The sequence below is a fragment of the Lycorma delicatula genome, chromosome 11, assembly GCF_047948215.1.
Source record: "Lycorma delicatula isolate Av1 chromosome 11, ASM4794821v1, whole genome shotgun sequence".
Classification (NCBI taxonomy): domain Eukaryota; kingdom Metazoa; phylum Arthropoda; class Insecta; order Hemiptera; family Fulgoridae; genus Lycorma; species Lycorma delicatula.
In genome coordinates, this window is record NC_134465.1 from 41,720,021 (window position 1) to 41,737,257 (window position 17,237).

Here is a 17,237-nt window from a genome sequence, read left to right on the forward strand (position 1 = left end):
GATGAGCCATAATATGTATTGAAAACAATCTGTAAAACCTTGATCGGGTAACAGAAAGGGGATTTTCTTGTGCTCAACAATGGTTGTCGGGAAAATCATGATTTCTATTGAATCCAGCTTCATTAACATATGTTTGCAGTGAGAAATTTAGAATTAGTTGTCAGTTTTCATAAAATTACCTCGCAAAATGCTTGTCTTGGCAAACTGTCATTTTATTAATTTCCTGCACTCTTTGAACTTGATGTACGTCTGTTGACTTGGCAGACTTCTCCAAACATTCATGCGATCAACTTGTTCATGTAACGCAGTTCTTTTTGTACTGTCCTTTGGATTTTTCTTGATGGTGGTTACTATACACACTCTTCCGACTCCAGTGTCCTTGTGCTTTGGGTCTTCGTTAGTAATGAGCTGTAGGAGAAATGTTTTTAATTTTTCTTAATCTTTTGAGCAGAATTATAAAATAATCTTCACTTGGTAAATGACAATTAGGAAAACATTCTGCATACATGCATTGTGCTTCAGCTCAATTGTAGTCCACCAGTTCATACATTAACGTATGTCTCCCATTTTAATGTGAGAATAAACCTCAATGTTCAAAAAGTATTTAAAAAGTTCTTTATTCAAAAAGTAAAGAAATAGTGGTATCAAAATAATTTTACTGATAATTCATTTTCAAAAATAAAAAATAAAAATAAAAACAAATTAGTAGAATACAAATAACAGCACTGTTGCTAGTAATATTATAGTACCGCACTCAATACAGTTGTAGTACAGCAATACAACTTAGTTCAACTGTACAGCTGTACATATTAGTGTTGTTGCTAAATTTAATTTAATTTATTAAATAATTAGTAGTTATTAATCTAAGTTATTTTGATTACTTCAGTTTAGTAATATTTTATTAATAATGAAGATGAAATCTGGCTGAAAATTATGCCATCAATTTATAACTCTGCTTGCTGTTGGTAGACTGATTTTTAAAAGTAAGGTGACTTTTGTTTATAATGAAAGGCTTAAATACTATAGCAGATAAAATATATTTTTAAAAAACTGGCATTTACCGAGATCCATCATTTTGAGATTTTAAAATTTTTTCACCATAATTTTTTATTTATTAGAGTAAGTTTGAATAATTATACAATCCATATTAAATATTGTAATGATTCATAAATTGAATAAAAAAACTGGAGGGGAAATTTTTCATAGAACAATTTTTTGTTGATTTTCTTGTGTAGAATCTGAAAGTGAATGACCAGGTGTATTTTATTATTACACTTGTATAAATAAGCAGGAGATGGGCTATTTTTTATGTAACAGTTTGCCATTTTGTATTCCATTGATGTTAATATTGTTCAAATTTCATTGAATTTATTAAATATTTTAATAAATTCAATGAGAATTTGAGATAAGAAGTATCTTATCTTTTGAGATAAGAAGTAATAAATTACTTCTTATCTCAAAGAAGTAATTTATTAGTATTTGTGTATGAATATGAAGCATTAACATTTTAATATATTTATGATGTTTGATCATATTATTATCTTTATGATCTAGATCTGTCTGTTCAGAGAATAACTGAATTTATATTTTTTAATCTTTATTATTAATTTTACAGATTATTGGTCTTTGTCCTTTCAAAGTACTCCCATCCCCTATTCACACACTTTTCCCAGCAGTGTTTGCACTTCATGAAGCAGTCCTAGATAGCTTCATTTGAAATGGCCTTTCAGATTTGTGATGAATTTGCTTTAATGTCATCAATAGTCTCAAAACAGCATCCTTTCACTGATTTTAATTTTGGAAATAAGAAAAAATTGCAAGGAGCCAGGTCGGTGAGGAGGGAGGCGAAGGGAGGACAACCTTCTGATTTTTAGCACAAAACTGATAAATTGACAAAGCTGAGTGTGTAAGCACATTATTGTAATAAAGGAACCATGAGTTGTGTCACCACAACTCTGGTCTCTTTTTGTGGATTTTTTTACAACCATTGTAAAACACGTTGATAGTATGCACGATTCACTACTTCACCGTAAGACAAGAATTCAAATTTCCATTAAAATCAAAAAAAAACTGAAAGCATCACTTTGACATAGATTGAGACACGTGCTTTCTTGGATATGGAGATCCTTTGCTGATCCACTGTGGTGATGATTGAACTTTTGTCTTGATGTCGTAGCCATAAACCCAGCCTCTGTCTCCCATTATGATCCTTTGCATGAATGTCATAGGCTTGTTCAAGAAGTTGCCAACGAACATCCACTTGATGTTCTTTCTGTTGTTTTGTCATCAAACAAGGAACAAACTTTGCTGCAACTCTATGCACATTTAATTTTTCAGTCAAAATGTCAGAGGATGATCCAATTGAGGTGATAACCTCCTGTGTAAGTTCTCTGACAGTCAATCGACGATTTGCATGGACCTGATTGATTTTTTTGAACACTGGTGTCATCAGTTGAAGTCTAAAGCCTTCCTAGTCAAAGGTCATCTTCGATTGACTCACAATCACTTTTAAAATGTGAAAACCATTCGTAACATTGCATATGAACTGGAGAATCATCTCCATAAGCTTGTCTCAAAAGTTGAAATGTTTCTGTGAAGGTTTTCTTCAGTTTCATGCCAAAGTTTACATTGTATTCTTGCTCTTGAAAATTGCACATTCCAAAAATCACTACTAACACTTAAACAAGTTGCATTCAAATAACAATAACATTAAAATTAAATGACATAGCTATCAATAATCCCAGAACAGATTATGGTGGAGTTTATGCGAAACACAATGCTGACAACCGCACGTCACTAAATATCTCCGTTGGCGCATAATTAAAAGTTTGGTTATTTTTTGAACAGACTTCATACTTGATTTTGATGATATAAGCGATAAAAGTAAAACTATGGCTTGTTTAATAATAGGGTTGTTGATTTGGTGTTTATTGATTTTATTTTTTTATAAAATTAATTAATTGGTTATAGATTGTTATAAAAGTGATAATTTTTGTTTTTTTTTTTTGTTTTTTTAGTTCTAGTTGTAATATATCCACTTATGAAACGTATTACATATTATCCACAGTTTGTTTTGGGTATGACATTTAATTGGGGTGCATTACTTGGCTGGAGTGCAGTTCATGGTTCTTGTGATTGGTCAATATGCCTACCGCTTTATGTCTCTGGTATTTGTTGGACTATTATATACGATACAATTTACGCTCATCAGGTAAAAACGTTTCTTTTTTTATTTATTTAAAAAAAAATGTTTTGTTTAATACATAATAGTTTCATTTTTTATGGTGTTAATTGTTTTTCACAGTGAATGGAATATACAAAAGAACTTACTAATTTAACATTTTTAATAAAATCTATGAATTTTTAGTTAAATTAATAGGTTTATTATGTATAGTTTAACATATGTGATCCAAAAACTGAATAAGGACCTTTTGTCAAAAAAGAAAAGAATTAAGTTTTTGAACAATTCTGAAAGAGAAAAACAATTGTTTGGACTGGTTTTTGTAAATGCTGAAAATGTTGATAAGTTTTTTCTAGTAATTTGTTGTATTATTTATTAAATGTTGGTTTTAAGAAAAAATGTGTGCAAAATTCAGGGTAATTTCTTTTAATGTTTTCATGTGTTTCATCAAACAGATTGGTTTTGTAGTTCATGTTTCTGTGATATATGATTTTTTAAAAATAAATACATATACTGAATTTTAAAAAAACTAAAGTTTTGTATCAAAACAAATTTATAAATCTCAAAACATCATATAAAATAATATTAATTTAATGTTTTTTTTTTTTTTGTTAATTGATATTTCTTAGTATAAATTAAAAAAACTTTTTGTAATGAACTTGCAGTTAATATGTTTTATTTTAATATAAAATATTTTAATTTTTTAAAATAATTAGTCATAATTTATTTCTAATTATTTAATTATCATCTATAATCTTATCTTCCTTCATACATTTTAATTAACAGTCACACTTTTATAAATTACTTTCTACTTTTTTAATTATCTGTTACAAAATTATCCATTTGATTCGCTAACTTCTTGCTTTTCTTTTTTTTAAAAATCCATTCTCTTATTAGGAGTGTTTGGTAGGTGAGAGATTGTACTCATACTATATTATTGAGATCATAGTATCATACATTTCTGCTAGGAGCATACTCTGATTTGTTGTTAACAGTCAATTGAGTCAATCAAGTATTGCGATATGTAAAAAAAAAAATGGGCAAACAGAATTTTATATGTTGATCAAACATTGCTTTTTGAAAACAGCACAGGAAGCTAAAGCTAAGCTGGGTGAATATTATGGTGAGTCAATTCCATCATTTAAACAGTTTACAAGCATTTTAGAGGATTTGACACCTTTGTTGGTGAGAAATCAGACAATTCGTTTCGCATAGGAAGATGGTACCTCCTACTCAGACATTCTGCTACTGACATGGGAAGGTGTCCTACAGGCTTGGGTGGTCAGTTGCTCCCCTCCACACATATCCAACTAACTACCTGCAGTACTCCACCATATTCACTTCCTTCCTCAGTTTGCATGGCAAAATTCCGGTGTGCATTTGAATGACCCTGGTTCATACAACCGAACTAAAACTAAGGAATAATTAGAACAGTGGGTTGCAGTGAACTTGCTTCAAAGAAGCAAGGTGATGGCCACTTATCTTTTTTGGGAAGCTCATGGCATAATCTTTATTGATTTTCTGGAGAACGTAAAATAATAACTGGGCAATATTATGTATCGTCTAAATAAAAAAATTCTATAAAGAATAAGAAATTCTTTTTCATCAAGACTGGTTCACTTTCTAGAATTTAGATAGTAAAATTGTTTGAATTACATCATAAAGTTCTTCTGCATTCTGCCTATTTGCCATGCTTAACATCCTTGAATTATTATCTTTTTCCAAACATGGAGAAGTAGCTTACTGAAAAGAGATGTGAGGATTTATGTAAGCATTTAAAAAGCCATGCTTAAGGGCCTTTTTAGTGCTTGTGAAGTTATTGCTGAAACATCTCTCTATTTCATAAAATGTTACACGTTACAACTATGTTTACTCTGCATCAATTCAGTGTTAAGTTGCTCATCCTGTACATAATTGTTGCCAACATTTTTGATATTTGTAGCAACAAAATATGATTTTTTGAATATATTCATTGTAATTGCCATTTGATATATGTTGATTTGTTATCACTCATGGATGGTTTGCCACCAACAAATTCCTTTGACTTTAACTGGTAGTTGTTTGGAGCTAAACTGAACTGAGTGGGTAGAGAGGTGACCGAAAGCAGTTCATCTGATATCATATCTGCTTAATGTAGTCATGCTGAAGCTGATAAATCATGCAGTAGCCTAAAATTTGTTGTCATCAGCAATCCGTACTGTTGATTTTGGAGAAGTGCTTTTGAAATATTTTGTAAAATCAGTACTAAAATGGAAATATTTTTTTTCCATCTTCATTCTTCTATTAGTTGTTGATAAATTTCAGCCGATATCATGTTTTGAAAGTCCAAAAGTACAATTGCCCTTATTTCATAAACTGCAACATCACTGTTGTTTGTATTATTTGTTTTAAGGTTTTAAAAATCTTATGTAAGTAACCGTAGAATGGTAGCATTAGAAGTGATGTACTACAACAAACAATTCTGTTAACCTTGGTTCTGTTTGTGTGCTTTCATCAGAGATATTTGCTGAATAGTCAGTATTTTTAAGGAAACTCTTACGTGGCACAGTATGAAAATCCAGAAGTAAAGATTTCACTTTACACCAGTTACAAATGAAACCTTCGTTGCTATTGCGTGTTCACTTACAATGCATTTTTTTTTAGGTAGCTTTTATTTATTACATGTTAATTTATGGTGTTTTTTTCTTATTTATATTTCTTATTTTTATTATTATCTATTTATAAATGTTGTTGTTTACAGGATAAAAGTGATGACTTATTACTAGGTATTAAATCAACAGCATTGAAATTTGGTGATAATACAAAGTTTTATTTATCTTTATTTGGTACTGGTATGATAGGTGGCCTTACAGTAAGTGGCATACAGTGTTCCCAAACATGGCCGTATTATACTGCACTCAGTATTGTTACAGCCCATCTTGTTAATCAGGTTAGTAAATAATTATATGAATAAACTACATTTTTAAAAATAAACAATTGTAATAACACATGCATTTACTTCTGAGAAAGTCAAACTATGAGATATCTTTTTATAATTAACCTAGTTATCAGCTTAACTTTGCAACTTTAATATCTTGAAAAAACATGGTGCTAAGGAATAAAACTTTCTCACATGCACTCAACATAAATATTAACTGCTATATGAATGTAAATATTTAATAAAAAGTATCAAAGCAAAATTTCCAAATGATTTTATTGTTCTATTCCGAATTTTGAATGTTTTGTTAACAACTATTCAATCCAAGTAACCATATTAAGAAAAAATAGAGTTGTAGCATGCTGATAAGTAATAATATAATTAATTGGCTTATCTAACGTAAATAACTTAGCAATTTTAAATATTAATTGAAGTTTAAATGAGAATTTTGATAAAATTTTATACTATGTAATTTTATTTGATAATAAATCATCTTATTTGAATAAGATTGATTTATTAATAAATAAGAATTTATTATCTAGCCAAAGCAATAGAGTACAAGTAGTTTTCAATAATGTAATCCACATTTGAAACAAAAATATTTTACTTCACAGTACTTTGTAATTCTACTCTTACACGTACAAAAAAACAAAAACAACTCTCAGACTAAGTTAAAATTCAGAGGATCTTTTACTTGAATTTAAAATTTGATGTATCAAGTACACTTATTAACAGCACTCTTTGCAATTGAGCAGTTTAATTGAGAGCATCAAGTGGTGAAGCATTATTAAAAACATAAAATACATTTTAATTTCAATTTATTCAAATTGGTTTTTCAATTCCTGAACTACTTCTTATCAGAAGTACAGTGGTATTCCTATAACTTGAATGTTCAATAGAATAAAGAAAAGATTTGACTTATGAAAAATGACAAGTAGAGAAACATACAAGGTATGAAATTACTACCTGCTGTAAATTCATGTAAAATGTTTGTCAATCTGGATATTGGTTTCTCATGAATTTCCCTTTTAAGTTCGTGAATTATGGAAGCATACTTGTCTGGATTTCTCAACGTACTTAAGTGTTTTTTTCTTTTAATAATTTTCTTCATCCTTTTTATAATACATCCTCATCGCAAATGTTATCTCACCAACTAACCTTTAGAAATTGTGGATAGACCCACATTTTGAAGATTCATTTTTTTCAGTGATGCTTCTAATAAAATTTTCCAAGTTATTTGGAAAGGTCTGGCCTGACACGGACATGATAAATATGACCCTTTAGATGGTTACATGAAGTTTCAGATACATGCATTCAGTTGCTTCTTTGTGGTGTCAAATAAACTAGTTTTGACATTTTCTGAAAGTTGATAAAATTAAGTGTGAGCTGATGTAAAGTACCTGATGTAAAAGGTTTACCTCTGTGGAATGTAACTGTGTCACTGTCCTATGATGTGACATAGTCTGGAATAATGTTTGTTCCTCTATTAACTTGCTCATGGTAGTGAATGAGGTTAATTAAGTTATATTGTTTGACTTTTATGTCAATAAATATTAAAATTCTATTAAATAAACCACTTTGTACAAAATATTGAGATAAGACGTATCTTACCTTAATTTTTCATGAAAGTACTTTTGCGGATCCATATTTTTAATATGGACACAGTAGGTTGATGAAATTTTTATTATATATAGCCCAGTAATAAACGATGAACATGTAATAATTTTAAACAAATAAATTCTTTTAATCAAAATTTAAAATTCACATTTGAAATAGATAATAATAGCATATTAAACTATTTAGATGTCAATAATGAAATAATAAACAAAGGCAACAAATTGAAAAACCAGTATAAAGAAAACCTATATTTAATAATATAACAGTTCACAAAAAATTATATTACCTACCTTTAGTCTCATAAAATTAACACTTATACAAATATGATTAATAGAGCAATCAAATGCACACATAATAACAAAGAAAAATTAAATAATGAAATAAACATCATAAAACATATAGTGGTTTAAATAGATATGATACTACTTTAATAATATTTATAAAAAAATTAATAATAAACTGTAAAAATTAAAAATATTAATTAAAAATGTGGACACCAGATGACTTCCTTGTACATCTATTAAATTACATATATACATATTTTTAAAATGAAAAGTTCATAAAATGTTATTTCATTAATAACTTCTGATATTTTTTCATTATTTTTTTTTTTTAATTGTGATTATTGAATTATTATTTATTTTAAATTTTTTACAATAGAGGTTAATAATTATTAATAATTCAATTTATTTAAATTAAAAAAAAAAGTTAAAAAAAAAAAGATGAAGTCTGATTCGAACCGATGTGTCTTACCCTTGTAAGATCCAAATATTTCATCAATTAAAATTTTATATAGCTACAACTCTTGAATCAATAAAAATAAGTACCACTTCTAATATATTGTTGAAACGCTCTCAATGAGAGCTTATTACTGCAGTTAAGAAAAAGTAAAAAATCCAAAAACATTGGATTTTGGGCTTTTTCTGAACACTTTTGGTTCAGTTGATTGCAATCAAAAGGGTAGGTGCACAACTAGATGTTACAACAATCCTAAATCCAAAATTTCAACATCCTACGACTAATCATTTTTGAGTTATGCGAGATACATACATATAGATGTCACGCCCAAACGATCAAACTGGATGTTTCCATTGAAATCTGAAAACCAAAATTTTTCATGATCACAATACTTCCTTTACTTTGTAAAAAGAAGTAAAGAAACCTTTTTTTTTTTTTTTTTTTGTCTTCAGTCATTTGACTGGTTTGATGCAGCTCTCCAAGATTCCCTATCTAGTGCTAGTCGTTTCATTTCAGTATACCCTCTACATCCTACATCCCCAACAATTTGTTTTACATACTCCAAACGTGGCCTGCCCTTGTAAAGATTTTACAAGAAAAACAATGGCGGAACCCGTTTTTCTGTTAACGCCTTCGTTATCGAGTTATAACCATTCAAAGTTGTAACGACGAAAAAATCGTGTAACAATAAAACAAGGTGCATTAACAATTTTATTACATTTTACATTCATAATGCATAAAATAACAAACTTTAAATAGCTCTATAAATATTGATAATAATTAACAACAAATTAAACAAACGGCTGTTTTTTTTTGTCTTCAGTCATTTGACTGGTTTGATGCAGCTCTCCAAGATTCCCTATCTAGTGCTAGTCGTTTCATTTCAGTATACCCTCTACATCCTACATCCCCAAAAATTTGTTTTACATACTCCAAACGTGGCCTGCCTACACAATTTTTCCCTTCTACCTGTCCTTCCAATATTAAAGCGACTATTCCAGGATGCCTTAGTATGTGGCCTATAAGTCTGTCTCTTCTTTTAACTATATTCTTCCAAATGCTTCTTTCTTCATCTATTTGCCGCAATACCTCTTCATTTGTCACTTTATCCACCCATCTGATTTTTAACATTCTCCTATAGCACCACATTTCAAAAGCTTCTAATCTTTTCTTCTCAGATACTCCGATTGTCCAAGTTTCACTTCCATATAAAGCGACACTCCAAACATACACTTTCAAAAATCTTTTCCTGAGATTTAAATTAATTTTTGATGTAAACAAATTATATTTCTTACTGAAGGCTCGTTTAGCTTGTGCTATTCGGCATTTTATATCGCTCCTGCTTCGTCCATCTTTAGTAATTTTACTTCCCAAATAACAAAATTCTTCTACCTCCATAATCTTTTCTCCTCCTATTTTCACATTCAGTGGTCCATCTTTGTTATTTCTACTACATTTCATTACTTTTGTTTTGTTCTTGTTTATTTTCATGCGATAGTTCTTGCGTAGGACTTCATCTATGCCGTTCATTGTTTCTTCTAAATCCTTTTTACTCTCGGCTAGAATTACTATATCATCAGCAAATCGTAGCATCTTTATCTTTTCACCTTGTACTGTTACTCCGAATCTAAATTGTTCTTTAACATCATTAACTGCTAGTTCCATGTAAAGATTAAAAAGTAACGGAGATAGGGAACATCCTTGTCGGACTCCCTTTCTTATTAGGGCTTCTTTCTTATGTTCTTCAATTGTTATTGTTGCTGTTTGGTTCCTGTACATGTTAGCAATTGTTCTTCTATCTCTGTATTTGAACCCTAATTTTTTTAAAATGCTGAACATTTTATTCCAATCTACGTTATCGAAAGCCTTTTCTAGGTCTATAAACGCCAAGTATGTTGGTTTGTTTTTCTTTAATCTTCCTTCTACTATTAATCTGAGGCCTAAAATTGCTTCCCTTGTCCCTATACTTTTCCTGAAACCAAATTGGTCTTCTCCTAACACTTCTTCCACTCTCCTCTCAATTCTTCTGTATAAAATTCTAGTTAAGATTTTTGATGCATGACTAGTTAAACTAATTGTTCTGTATTCTTCACATTTATCTGCCCCTGCTTTCTTTGGTATCATAACTATAACACTTTTTTTGAAGTCTGACGGAAATTCCCCTTTTTCATAAATATTACACACCAGTTTGTATAATCTATCAATCGCTTCCTCACCTGCACTGCGCAGTAATTCTACAGGTATTCCGTCTATTCCAGGAGCCTTTCTGCCATTTAAATCTTTTAATGCTCTCTTAAATTCAGATCTCAGTATTGTTTCTCCCATTTCATCCTCCTCAACTTCCTCTTCTTCCTCTATAACACCATTTTCTAATTCATTTCCTCCGTATAACTCTTCAATATATTCCACCCATCTATCGACTTTACCTTTCGTATTATATATTGGTGTACCATCTTTGTTTAACACATTATTAGATTTTAATTTATGTACCCCAAAATTTTCCTTAACTTTCCTGTATGCTCCGTCAATTTTACCAATGTTCATTTCTCTTTCCACTTCTGAACACTTTTCTTTAATCCACTCTTCTTTCGCCAGTTTGCATTTCCTATTTATAGCATTTCTTAATTGCCGATAGTTCCTTTTACTTTCTTCATCATTAGCATTCTTATATTTTCTACGTTCATCCATCAGCTGCAATATATCGTCTGAAACCCAAGGTTTTCTGCCAGTTCTCTTTATTCCGCCTAAGTTTGCTTCTGCTGATTTAAGAATTTCCTTTTTAACATTCTCCCATTCTTCTTCTACATTTTCTACCATATCTTTTTTACTCAGACCTCTTGCGATGTCCTCCTCAAAAATCTTCTTTACCTCCTCTTCCTCAAGCTTCTCTAAATTCCACCGATTCATCTGACAACTTTTCTTCAGGTTTTTAAACCCCAATCTACATTTCATTATCACCAAATTATGGTCGCTATCAATGTCTGCTCCAGGGTAAGTTTTGCAGTCAACGAGTTGATTTCTAAATCTTTGCTTAACCATGATATAATCTATCTGATACCTTCCAGTATCGCCTGGCTTTTTCCAAGTGTATATTCTTCTATTATGATTTTTAAATTGGGTGTTGGCAATTACTAAATTATACTTCGTGCAAAACTCTATAAGTCGGTCCCCTCTTTCATTCCTTTTGCCCAGCCCGTATTCACCCACTATATTTCCTTCCTTGCCTTTTCCAATGCTTGCATTCCAATCTCCAACTATTATTAAATTTTCATCTCCCTTTACGTGTTTAATTGCTTCATCAATCTCTTCGTATACACACTCTACCTCATAATCATCATGGGCGCTTGTAGGCATATAAACGTTAACAATCGTTGTCGGTTTAGGTTTTGATTTTATCCTTATTACAATGATTCTATCGCTATGCGTTTTGAAATACTCCACTCTCCTCCCTATCTTCTTGTTCATCACGAAACCTACTCCTGCCTGCCCATTATTTGACGCTGAGTTAATTACTCTAAAATCACCTGACCAAAAGTCGCCTTCCTCTTCCCACCGAACCTCACTAATTCCTACTATATCCACATTCACTCTATCCATTTCCCTTTTTAAATTTTCTAGCCTACCAACCTTTTTTAAGCTTCTAACATTCCACGCTCCGACTCGTAGAATGTTATTTTTTAATTTTCTGGTGACCCCTTCCTTAGTAGTCCCCACCCGGAGATCCGAACGGGGGACTATTTTACCTCCGGAATATTTTACCAAGGAAGGCGCCTCCATTGTTGCTATGTGAAAATGCAGAGAGCCACATTTTCTTGGAAAAAAAGCAGCTGTAGTTTTCCATTGCTTTCAGCTGCGCAGTACTCAGAGGACTGAGTGATGTTGATACGGCCGTTTAAGTCATTGTGACTCACGTCCCTAACAACTACTGAAAGAGCTGCTGCCCTCTTTCAGGAATCATTCCTTAGTCTGGCTCTCAACAGATACCTCTCCGATATGGTTGCACCTTCGGTCCAGCTACTCTGTATCCCTGAGCACTCAAGCCCCCTCACCAACGGCAAGGTCTCATGATTCATAGAGGAGGAAAGAAACCTAACACCACATAATAAAACATTTAAAAAATAAAAATATAATAAAATAGATAATCTGTGTGGAATTTTAAAAATTAAATATATTGATTGTGATGGTGTTTATATAGAAAAACAAATAGATCCTTTAAAACAAGATTTCTTGAACATTATAGAAATTAAAAAAATAATAAATTAGGTTTATCTAATATGACAGACCATTTAATAAACATTCTATTTCTGATATTAATATAAATTTAGCAGTATTAGAAATTAATAAAGATTAAATATATTACAAAAGTAATAGTATACCGGGTGTCCGATGAAGAAACAGAAGAACTTTGAAGACAAATTTTACTGGTTAAAATAATGAAAAACATTCACATAAACATAGGTCTGAAAATGCTTTATTTTCAAGTTATAGCTAGCGAAAGATTTTGCCTGTATTTCAGTTCTTCTAATAAAAGGAATCTCTACTGTAATTTTTGGGACCCAAATTAAAGAGTAAAGTTGGTGGTTATGTAATTTGAGCTGGGAAATAGTTTAAAATAGGTCCCAAAGCTGCAATTTCAGTAGTTTTTATGATATTTGATGTAAAACCCAAAATTTGGTGTCAAAAAACAAGTTTTGTTTAGGTTTGTAATACAATAACTTTGTACTTAAATGACTAATAAATGTGGCAAAACTTTATGAAAATTTAATTCTGAGAAAATTAATGTAAATACAGTGAATAAAAAGTAAAAAAATTAAAAAATCAATTTTTTATTGTAGCAAAACAGATGAAAATTGAATGGTTCTTTCTGTACCTAATAAACATTCTTTTTTACTTTTTTTAATTATTTTTACCAGTAGAACATGTCCCGGAAGTTTCTTTGTGGGACACTATAAATACCAACAAAATTTCAATTTGATAAACCTTCAAACAGTGTTTGAGGAAGACATTCTTATACAAACTGCAACAGGTAACAGCACTTTTGCAAATTAATACACAATTATTATTTTAGTATTTCTATTATGCAGTAATGGAATTGACTAAGCTAAGGGTGTGGGATCCTGTGAAAGTACTTTATTGAAAAATTAAGGTAAGATAATAATTTAACATCACAGAGGAATAATATGTATCTTAAAAAAAATAATTTTTGTATTGCATATATGATGATATATATAATTATTATATTTCTGTGATATTTATATGCAAAAATATTATTAAATATATTGTATAATTTCTTTTGTTTACAGTTGTATAGTCTGGATATTAATAATCCGTCAGATTGTGGAAGAAAGTTTGTATCGAATCATAATGTAGGTTTATTATTATTTATTGGTATTGTAATAAGTAATCTATTAAAAGAAAAGGATGACAAAAGTAAAAGTACACATAGTATTGGTGATAATGAAATGAACAGTAATAAAATTGTAGAAATTAAAAAGTAATGTTTTTACGTTGTTTTACCAAAGTAGTTACCAAATAGTTCATTAAAATAAAATGATATGATTATAAAATAGCAATAATTTTAATAATTATTTTTAGAAAATAATGTTCAAGATGATGTAAACAAATTTAATTTTCATTAATCGTGTATATTTTTGTACGCGAAAAAAAAAATATTTATAGTTTTTGATTTTTAGCTACATTTTTCCAAGGCTGTGTAATACTGTGGTGATAACATATTAATATTAACTAAACAAAAGCGAGAATATACTTTATATCTCAGTGTAAGAATTAAAAAAATTATTTATAATATACTGGTATAATGAGTAAAGGTGCCATTTTATTTTTTGCTTACTGTATTTGGATATATTATTTTTTACGTACTTGGTGTTGTGGTTTTACTGTTTGATGGTATTTTAATGTTCCTCAGAACTAGAGGAGGGGAAGTTACAAAATAAGTTTTCAACTCCAGTCATTTTTCTTTTAAGAATTTATTTTTATGGAAATATTTTCTACATTTTAAAAAAAGTACTTTAAATTTTTTTAATATAGTAACCTACTAGTCAATACTTGTAAAATCTGAATCAGAACTGTCTTAATTGATGATGGGACTTGTTGTTTTCCATACCTCATAATTTAATCAAATTTTCCACCATGAAGGCAATTTGTCATTACTCAAAACAGATGAAAATCCAAAAGGATCAGATAAGGAATGTTAGCTGGGTGCTGAAAACGTTTTCAGTTTGTGACCTGTGTGTAGTTGGCCATTGTCATGCATTGACATCCAAGTCATTTTCTATTGAACACTTTCTTCTGTTTCTTCTATGTGATTAAATTTCATTTACAATCTTTTGAGTATATTCATGGTGAACATTGTTGAAATATCAATACTAGAAGGGCACAATGGGAGTCAGCCGCTTTATTAAACAGATGCCGTTTAAGTATTACCATAGAACCGACTTGCTGTTGTGCATCAGCAGCAGGTGTAATCAGAAAACTTAATTTCTGACTATCCCCTAGTAAAAAAATAAAATTTATTAGACAAGTTTTATTATAAACTGCAGTCGCAGATATCAAATATAAAAATGATTTGTAAATTTGTTCAAAACGGTTTTTAGTCTTTACAAAATTTAATTAGAAATTTTCAGTGGTTTATTGACACAGATCCTTGTACAAAATAAAAATCAAGTTTTATATTAGGATTTCTTTTTTTTTATTACCAGGCTTAATATTTCAATGATTTACTTAGACTATAAAATTAATATGAATGAAAGAGAAATTCTATTATTATAAATATTGATAATAAGATACTGCTGCTCTATGCTATTTGTCCTTGTCTTTCTTGTGATGGTGAAATGTATAAAAGACCTCACCAGAGTTTTCTTCTTTGAGAGTAATGACTTTTCACAGCACAGCTGTTACCTGTCGTTAAGAAGTTAAGAAATAGTGGAGTTAATGTGTTCACTTGTAGAGCTGCAACTGAAGAGTTGTAAACTTTCATTTCAATGATTATATGAATATTAAAGTTGATATAGTCATAGTGGTGATTCATTGATTTCCAAAGTTGTTTACATAAATGCATTCTTTTAAATGTAGTATTTAATATGTAGCCTTCCATTGTCACTATTACAGCACAATATTCATGAACAGTCGTGACTAATAATATCCCCTTGACTTGACACGAAACATAAATTAATGAAATAAAAAGAAAACTAGGAAAGATTGAAATAAAAAAATTAAAACATACAAACTCTCACTTACATTTTGAGAAATTTATGAATAAATGTATTCTATGCATGTTTTATAATACTGTATCAACTTAAAATTTAAAATATCAGATCATAATTACAAATAAAATGGGGTTCTGAAATTTCATAAAAACTAAACGGTGTATTTATTTAAAATATCCTGTTACTGAATTAGTCTGTATGATCTGAAGCTCTGAATGAATATGGTTATACTGCATATTCCATTTCTGAGATGAACAGTAACAGTGTTGTTTGTAAAACAGAATATTACTTGCATTTTAGTAGATGACTTGGTATGTTGATATTCAGAAAGAAATATGTATGGCTGAATGAAAATAATAAGTAGTAAATCACTTCACCCCTTAAATTCCCTAGTAAGCCTGGATTGGGAAGCTTGTTTGTCTTTAAGAATATTTATACAAATTATTTTGACTGTTTGTCAAGTCACCTGCATCTGTTGAGTTATGATATTTTATACACGTAGATTTGAATTTAAAAATATATCTGGTACAGATGTAATCAGTTATTGTTCTTTACTCATCCCCCTTAATATTCTAGTGTGATTTTCAAAGAGAAATTTGGTCTACAAACTTCTAGAAGTGACAGTGGCAGTGGCTGGACCGGTCCAAGAGTCTAAACTTTAGAGTAGTTCTTAAAAAGAACTGTTTTCATACACAGCAGCAGCTTAGGTGAATGGGCGAATTTGATGAACCAGCTAAGTCCTCTGCTTCAGGAATTTCTACTCAGTATGTCATTTGAGAATTTTTGTTAACAGTGCTCTACACTGTCTGGCCAACTCTCTTATAGCTATGACTTTGGCTACTAGTATGAGAAGAAGTCACTGAGTGATGTTAAGTGCAGTAGAGGGGATACCATAGCGTACTGTACTATGGACCCGCCTTCAGATATTACATATACTATAACACTTTTCTTGAAGGTTATAAAACTTTTTTGAAGTATATTTCATATAGCACTATAAAGAGTGGAAATTCTTTCTTTATGCAACACATGTTGTCAAGTGGATTACATTGATAAATAAAAAAAATATTTTTAATGTTTCTCCAAGTGTGATATTCCATTTCTTGAATTTTTTTTGCGTACCTTACAGATCAGTAAATACAATTTTTCTATCACCCTTAGTTTTAAATAAATTACGCATCAAAAAAAATTAAGGGAAAATATAGTTATACTACTTTTGACATAGCACATTTTAGAATTCATATATAAATTTTTTTATGGTAACAAAAAAGAGCAAATCAAACAAAAATAGTAAAAAATTAAATTCCTTTTGGAATTTTACCATTCTGAATTTTCAAAGATCTTTGTGTAAAATCAACCATAGCCTTTTTTTTATTTTTATTAAAAATTTTAGGGGAATCACTCATTTATATAAATTTATTAAATTACTTTTTATATTATTCCACTGGTGGTATATTTTACACAGATTGGCGTGGAAAACTGTTTTTATAATTTATTTAGAGACTATTATGAAATATGACTAGCCATGGAGCTTGTTTAGTATTCAAACTTACTACATAAT

At 29.9% G+C, this 17,237-nt stretch overlaps 1 protein-coding gene across 2 annotated transcripts in view; it reads left to right on the forward strand.

The window, feature by feature from the left end:
- The window catches only part of Coq2 (ubiquinone biosynthesis protein COQ2, mitochondrial), a 32,423-nt gene extending 18,143 nt beyond the window's left edge, over window positions 1-14,280 (forward strand). For both annotated transcript variants that reach the window (XM_075378305.1, XM_075378306.1), the window contains exons 4-6: window positions 3,018-3,211; window positions 5,922-6,110; window positions 13,757-14,280. In XM_075378305.1, the coding sequence (XP_075234420.1) occupies window positions 3,018-3,211; window positions 5,922-6,110; window positions 13,757-13,951 (578 nt within the window). In that variant the 3' untranslated portion in view covers window positions 13,952-14,280. The remainder of the gene's footprint in view (window positions 1-3,017; window positions 3,212-5,921; window positions 6,111-13,756) is intronic.
- The last annotated feature ends 2,957 nt before the right edge of the window (window positions 14,281-17,237 follow it).